Source organism: Primulina eburnea, chromosome 6 (assembly GCF_022965805.1).
Source record: "Primulina eburnea isolate SZY01 chromosome 6, ASM2296580v1, whole genome shotgun sequence".
NCBI lineage: Eukaryota > Viridiplantae > Streptophyta > Magnoliopsida > Lamiales > Gesneriaceae > Primulina > Primulina eburnea.
In genome coordinates this window covers 2,799,379-2,806,587 of record NC_133106.1, presented here as the reverse complement: position 1 = coordinate 2,806,587, position 7,209 = coordinate 2,799,379, and the positions used below count along the sequence as shown (strand labels likewise).

Sequence of the window (7,209 nt, the reverse complement as noted above, 5' to 3'; positions counted from 1 at the left end):
GAAGCAGAATCATGCGTTCAAATGAGAAATTGCATCTATAAATAGATGCATTCCTTCATAATTCAAGTATACCTTCATCAAGTTATCTATCATCTTATAATATTTGAGTGCTTAGTTCTATAATATTTGTGAAGTGTTTGTTCTCCTGTATTAAGAGAGCATGTGTTCTCTTTGGAAATATGGTGAACGGTTGTACACCATAAGATATTATAGTGAAATTATTTTAATCTGGCCGTGGTTTTTACCCCAATAATTTTTAGGGGTTTTTCACGTAAATCTCGGTGTCTATTTTTATATTTTATTTTCATATTATTATCTCAAGTTGTCGTATGTTGGACTAACATATTCAAAGTCTTTAAATAATGAGCTCAAATACACCAATCACATATTCTACAAATATATACTAAAATCCCCAAACCCCACAAATTTTACATCTCCTAGAAAATGTCCATTTCCTTCGATAACTCCATCAGATTCATAGAGGATGCCCTCTGGCCTTATACTACATTGACCCTAGTAAAAAAAAAGATCATTAGACAACATTTAATCTCTATATTTCAAGATTTCCCTTCTTTTAAGCCATCCGTAGACACATTCACCCACAACGATAACACCAAGGTCACTCATCTCAATGCTACTTGGGAGTTGTATGTCTCCCAAGACGCCCCTTCTGTCTCTTCAACCATTTGGGTACTTGAACCCACAAATAGCTCCCATGATGTACGTGGATTCGAGAAATAGAATGTATCCCATATACCGTTATCATCCATTCGTCGACTCTTTGGGTGCCACCACATCATATTAACTCGAAAATTGTCTTTTCTCCAAGTGTGATCTCCCGAGTTTGGTTTTTAATTTGATCAAACTATTCTCGTACAACCATCTTTTTTACTACTCAAGTGTCCCTGCTTGCGTTCATCCCTCCATGCATGGTCTCGAAAACAAATGATGAACCTATCCGTCCTTGTAGCTAAATTGGAAAAAAGGGGTGAGGTTATGAAAGACTGGGATATTTAGGCTCGAGCTCGAAAAGAAAAGCTTGAATGATAGAAAAATGAGTTGGATGATGGATTTGATAGGCTTTTGAATGGGATAAAGTATAATGATAAGAACTATGTTGTGAATTGTGAAATTGATGAATTTTTTGAAGGTTTGGATCTTTTTGTTGATTTGGATGTGAATGACTTGGCAATCGAGAATTTGCTGTGTGCGTGGGATGGAGCGGTTGGAGAAGGGGTGGTTAGTTTTGAAGTTTATGTTAAGCAAGCGAGGATCGTGGCTAGGGAGCAATTTTTTTTCTGGTAGGGCAAAGAAAGATGAATAAAGAGTTGAACAAAGTAAGAAAATTATCCATTTACATTAGTAAATGAATATTTTATTACCGTTTAAGAGAAATTGATTTTCTGTGATACGATCTCACGGATCTATATCTGTTAGATATATCGATTTAGTCCATATATGCAAGGAAAAATAATACTTTTGACATAAAAAAATTATTAACTTTCATAAGTTGAGCTGAGTCGAGCCGAAAAATTCGCTTAACAAAATTTAACTGTGATGAGCTCACAAGAATGAAAAATAATAATAAAATATAATACGTACCAAAAAGAATTTGATTTATGCATCACACCACGAATTATTTTCAAATTATTCTTTAAAATTTTCCCTTTCTGACGGTGTGCATTTATTTAATCGGATTTCGGCTACCTGTTTATCCAAATGGATCGGTTTATTTTTTACATATATTGGATCAAGAGGGCGGCGTGTTAGTATAACATATTCAGTCACTCTATGAACTGTGAAGTGTAGAGGAGGGAAGTGAAATTTGCAAGAATTTGGTAAATATTCGGTTTCCCCTTCCTTTACATGCAATTTCTCCATTTTTGTTTGTAAGACTTTCTTTTTAATGTTTTTTTACAGGGTGAATTCTAGACTCTGGTATTGTATGTGTTGTTTCTTTAAGGTGTTTGCTTAAATGTCTATTTGAGAGTTCAAATTTCAAAAGAATGTGTTTTGGCTCTCTATTATAATTATTTTCTGTAGAATTTGTGATTCTCAGAATGCCAGAAAAATAAGAGCTTTGAATTATATATGTGGTTAGCTTGAGCATGGGTTCTTCTGATATTAGCTTTCGGATTATTATGAGTTGGAGCTCAATCACTGTAACAGATCGGAACCTTAAAGAGAAAGTTCCGTCATTTTCATTTCGGAAGAGAAATTGGAGAGCCATTCTCTGGAAAATGCTTGGAATTTCTTACGGTGAGCTTTTTCTTATTGTGGGAGCTGCAGCTGCTCTTATTGGTATGCTCTTTCTTCTTAATATATAAGTATAGCGGATTTAGCCTTATTTTTTTTTGAGTGACATTTCTATATTTTAATCCAGGCATACATAAAATCGTGGCCCTATTTGTTAATCTGTGCTTTTACGATTTGGTATATATTTCTCTTGCTATGTTAATGCTGTGACATTTTTAATGGAAATTAGGGCGAAAGGATCTACCGATAATATCAAGAACAATGGGGAGATTGGCTGGGCGTGCGATTGGGTATGTTCAAGTGGCACGCGGCCAGTTTGAAAGTGTTATGGAGCAATCTCAAGCTCGCCAGGTCTGTGTTTCTCACACTCTTACACACCGTAGGCAAGGCATTTAATTGTTTAAATGTGTTGTGCTTGTCCAGCAAGGGTGTATGAAACAAGGGGAATTGAACGCTTGAGAACCGAAGGACTAGTTGAAGTGCATCAATTGTAATTTATAGTTGTGAGATTTATGCTTTGGCTATTGGGTTCAAATGAGAAATTGCATCTATAAATAGATGCATTCCTTCATAATTCAAGTATACCTTCATCAAGTTATCTATCATCTTATAATATTTGAGTGCTTAGTTCTATAATATTTGTGAAGTGTTTGTTCTCCTGTATTAAGAGAGCATGTGTTCTCTTTGGAAATATGGTGAACGGTTGTACACCATAAGATATTATAGTGAAATTATTTTAATCTGGCCGTGGTTTTTACCCCAATAATTTTTAGGGGTTTTTCACGTAAATCTCGGTGTCTATTTTTATATTTTATTTTCATATTATTATCTCAAGTTGTCGTATGTTGGACTAACATATTCAAAGTCTTTAAATAATGAGCTCAAATACACCAATCACATATTCTACAAATATATACTAAAATCCCCAAACCCCACAAATTTTACATCTCCTAGAAAATGTCCATTTCCTTCGATAACTCCATCAGATTCATAGAGGATGCCCTCTGGCCTTATACTACATTGACCCTAGTAAAAAAAAAGATCATTAGACAACATTTAATCTCTATATTTCAAGATTTCCCTTCTTTTAAGCCATCCGTAGGCACATTCACCCACAACGATAACACCAAGGTCACTCATCTCAATGCTACTTGGGAGTTGTATGTCTCCCAAGACGCCCCTTCTGTCTCTTCAACCATTTGGGTACTTGAACCCACAAATAGCTCCCATGATGTACGTGGATTCGAGAAATAGAATGTATCCCATATACCGTTATCATCCATTCGTCGACTCTTTGGGTGCCACCACATCATATTAACTCGAAAATTGTCTTTTCTCCAAGTGTGATCTCCCGAGTTTGGTTTTTAATTTGATCAAACTATTCTCGTACAACCATCTTTTTTACTACTCAAGTGTCCCTGCTTGCGTTCATCCCTCCATGCATGGTCTCGAAAACAAATGATGAACCTATCCGTCCTTGTAGCTAAATTGGAAAAAAGGGGTGAGGTTATGAAAGACTGGGATATTTAGGCTCGAGCTCGAAAAGAAAAGCTTGAATGATAGAAAAATGAGTTGGATGATGGATTTGATAGGCTTTTGAATGGGATAAAGTATAATGATAAGAACTATGTTGTGAATTGTGAAATTGATGAATTTTTTGAAGGTTTGGATCTTTTTGTTGATTTGGATGTGAATGACTTGGCAATCGAGAATTTGCTGTGTGCGTGGGATGGAGCGGTTGGAGAAGGGGTGGTTAGTTTTGAAGTTTATGTTAAGCAAGCGAGGATCGTGGCTAGGGAGCAATTTTTTTTCTGGTAGGGCAAAGAAAGATGAATAAAGAGTTGAACAAAGTAAGAAAATTATCCATTTACATTAGTAAATGAATATTTTATTACCGTTTAAGAGAAATTGATTTTCTGTGATACGATCTCACGGATCTATATCTGTTAGATATATCGATTTAGTCCATATATGCAAGGAAAAATAATACTTTTGACATAAAAAAATTATTAACTTTCATAAGTTGAGCTGAGTCGAGCCGAAAAATTCGCTTAACAAAATTTAACTGTGATGAGCTCACAAGAATGAAAAATAATAATAAAATATAATACGTACCAAAAAGAATTTGATTTATGCATCACACCACGAATTATTTTCAAATTATTCTTTAAAATTTTCCCTTTCTGACGGTGTGCATTTATTTAATCGGATTTCGGCTACCTGTTTATCCAAATGGATCGGTTTATTTTTTACATATATTGGATCAAGAGGGCGGCGTGTTAGTATAACATATTCAGTCACTCTATGAACTGTGAAGTGTAGAGGAGGGAAGTGAAATTTGCAAGAATTTGGTAAATATTCGGTTTCCCCTTCCTTTACATGCAATTTCTCCATTTTTGTTTGTAAGACTTTCTTTTTAATGTTTTTTTACAGGGTGAATTCTAGACTCTGGTATTGTATGTGTTGTTTCTTTAAGGTGTTTGCTTAAATGTCTATTTGAGAGTTCAAATTTCAAAAGAATGTGTTTTGGCTCTCTATTATAATTATTTTCTGTAGAATTTGTGATTCTCAGAATGCCAGAAAAATAAGAGCTTTGAATTATATATGTGGTTAGCTTGAGCATGGGTTCTTCTGATATTAGCTTTCGGATTATTATGAGTTGGAGCTCAATCACTGTAACAGATCGGAACCTTAAAGAGAAAGTTCCGTCATTTTCATTTCGGAAGAGAAATTGGAGAGCCATTCTCTGGAAAATGCTTGGAATTTCTTACGGTGAGCTTTTTCTTATTGTGGGAGCTGCAGCTGCTCTTATTGGTATGCTCTTTCTTCTTAATATATAAGTATAGCGGATTTAGCCTTATTTTTTTTTGAGTGACATTTCTATATTTTAATCCAGGCATACATAAAATCGTGGCCCTATTTGTTAATCTGTGCTTTTACGATTTGGTATATATTTCTCTTGCTATGTTAATGCTGTGACATTTTTAATGGAAATTAGGGCGAAAGGATCTACCGATAATATCAAGAACAATGGGGAGATTGGCTGGGCGTGCGATTGGGTATGTTCAAGTGGCACGCGGCCAGTTTGAAAGTGTTATGGAGCAATCTCAAGCTCGCCAGGTCTGTGTTTCTCACACTCTTACACACCGTAGGCAAGGCATTTAATTGTTTAAATGTGTTGTGCTTGTCCAGCAAGGGTGTATGAAACAAGGGGAATTGAACGCTTGAGAACCGAAGGACTAGTTGAAGTGCATCAATTGTAATTTATAGTTGTGAGATTTATGCTTTGGCTATTGGGTTCTTTTTTTGGGTCATCAAGATGACATTGTTGATTTCTTGATCTGATTGGATTTTATGCCTATAGATCTTTGATATGCATATGGGATTAATTTAATGTTATTGTTTTGATGGGCATTACATTTGGGCACAAGCAGGTTTATGTGAGACTCGTTTTCTTTTACTAGCTGTGATTTTGGACTATCTTGATTCTTGAATATGATTATCTAGGAAAATCTGACAGGTGCATAAAGAACTGCAAGATACAATGGCTCAATTAGAAGCTATACGCCATGAAATTCGCTCCATCTCTTTCATGAATCCTGGTCCATTGACAACGACACTAGTCGACAATATTGCAAAGCCTAAATCTGGTAATGGAAACATTATATTTTTCTTAATTTTTGTGGTTGTGTAGGCCTCTTCTTTTTTAATGACCTTGTATAGTTGTATTGCTGGAGCACAGTTGACACAGAAACTTTGAAACCTCCTGAAGGGGTTGCGGCGGAAGGCGAGACCACAGCAACCATTGCCATGCCCAAGGTATTGTGATAGTTGTGACTTGTGATGCTTGATGATGGTCGACTTTGCAATATTATTTTTAAGTGAATGACTTGCATGTTGTTTCAAGGATCATAGTTCAACTACCTCATCTCCATGTGACACTCATAGGCAAGCAATGACACATTCAAGATTGGCCAACTCTTCGTCCTTGGGTGTGAAAGCTATGGATGAAGTTCTTAATGAATTAACTGATGAGTCTGGTCAGTTTACTGTTCTTCCCATATCTGCTGAAAGTGCCGGATTGTTGCCAAAACCAAAAGGTGACCATCCCTACATTCTTCTGAAAGTCGTTTTTTTATCACTTTGCTGTTTGATTATGTTGCAGTTATTTCATTCTCTTGATTTTTTTAAGCTCATTCATGTATATACGAGGCATATAGAGCGAGACAACGAGAGGGGATCTGACCTATTGTTGGAGGCTGTACTTGAAGAGGATGTAGCACATAACGCCAAGGAATTTTTTGCACAGGCTCAAAAGCAGATGAAAAATGAATGAGAGATCGATGTTTGCATTTTTCTTCTCTTTTTAAACCTTCCACAAGAAGAATGCTGACAAAATGGCTCTTTTTTCGCGGGCCTGCAATATTCAGACCTGGATAAACCTAGTTGGAAAGATCGTTCAAATCCCATCTGCAATTTTTTCCATCCAAGGCACTCTGCTTCTGTTCTTATAGTCTCATGTGCATCTATCTATCCAGAAGTCTCTGTGCCACACCAGATGCGTTACAACTTACACCCGTGTGGTGCATGATGACCATGGGTTTAAGATAAAATGTTAAAAGAGTAAGTCTATTGTGAAACGGTCTCACGAATCTTTATCTGTGAGACGGGTCAATCCTACCGATATTCCAAATAAAAAGTAATATTCTTAGCATAAAAAATAATATTTTTTATGAATGACCTAAATAAGATATCTGTCGCATAAAATATAACATGTGAGATTGTCTCACGCAAATTTTTGTCTTTGTTAAATTCTATGGAAAAGTAGTCTTTTTGAAATTCTAATTTTACGTTCGGACATCTTAAATAATCATAGCTAAGTTTTGGAAATTTACAGTGGCTTTAATGAATTGTCAAGTCTCTGGATATTTAAAGAAAGCTTCGATGTTCGAG

General features: G+C 35.7%; 2 protein-coding genes across 7 annotated transcripts; both read left to right on the top strand.

The window, feature by feature from the left end:
* The first annotated feature begins 444 nt into the window (after positions 1-444).
* LOC140835254 (uncharacterized) lies at positions 445-2,868 on the top strand. Its single transcript, XM_073200744.1, has 3 exons — positions 445-690; positions 1,051-2,301; positions 2,486-2,868. The coding sequence occupies exons 1-2, from the start codon at positions 445-447 to the stop codon at positions 1,303-1,305; spliced, it is 501 nt and encodes a 166-aa protein (XP_073056845.1). The 3' UTR covers positions 1,306-2,301; positions 2,486-2,868.
* Positions 2,869-4,396: 1,528 nt separating this feature from the next.
* Positions 4,397-6,919, top strand: LOC140833766 (uncharacterized). 6 transcript variants are annotated; one of them, XM_073198151.1, is made up of 7 exons: positions 4,397-4,607; positions 4,690-4,707; positions 4,939-5,070; positions 5,255-5,376; positions 5,777-5,906; positions 5,999-6,075; positions 6,164-6,912. In XM_073198151.1, the coding sequence occupies exons 3-7, from the start codon at positions 5,010-5,012 to the stop codon at positions 6,590-6,592; spliced, it is 819 nt and encodes a 272-aa protein (XP_073054252.1). In that variant the 5' UTR covers positions 4,397-4,607; positions 4,690-4,707; positions 4,939-5,009; the 3' UTR covers positions 6,593-6,912. The 6 variants fall into 6 exon arrangements, with proteins under 6 accessions (XP_073054252.1, XP_073054249.1, XP_073054251.1 ...); XM_073198152.1 differs by having other exon boundaries at positions 4,402-4,607; positions 4,690-5,070; positions 6,164-6,356; positions 6,469-6,602; XM_073198149.1 differs by having other exon boundaries at positions 4,409-4,607; positions 4,690-5,070; positions 6,164-6,356; positions 6,477-6,906.
* The last annotated feature ends 290 nt before the right edge of the window (positions 6,920-7,209 follow it).

What these genes read in the sequence shown, in the direction of transcription:
- LOC140833766 (XM_073198148.1), top strand. Translation starts at nt 4,878, where the DNA reads ATGGGTTCTTCTGATATTAGCTTTCGGATTATTATGAGTTGGAGCTCA. An exon ending in AGCAATCTCAAGCTCGCCAG is followed by an intron (nt 5,377 to 5,776) that starts GTCTGTGTTTCT and finishes AAAATCTGACAG; the next exon opens with GTGCATAAAGAACTGCAAGA. An exon ending in CAACCATTGCCATGCCCAAG is followed by an intron (nt 6,076 to 6,163) that starts GTATTGTGATAG and finishes TGTTGTTTCAAG; the next exon opens with GATCATAGTTCAACTACCTC.
- LOC140835254 (XM_073200744.1), top strand. Translation starts at nt 445, where the DNA reads ATGTCCATTTCCTTCGATAACTCCATCAGATTCATAGAGGATGCCCTC. An exon ending in CTGTCTCTTCAACCATTTGG is followed by an intron (nt 691 to 1,050) that starts GTACTTGAACCC and finishes CTTGAATGATAG; the next exon opens with AAAAATGAGTTGGATGATGG.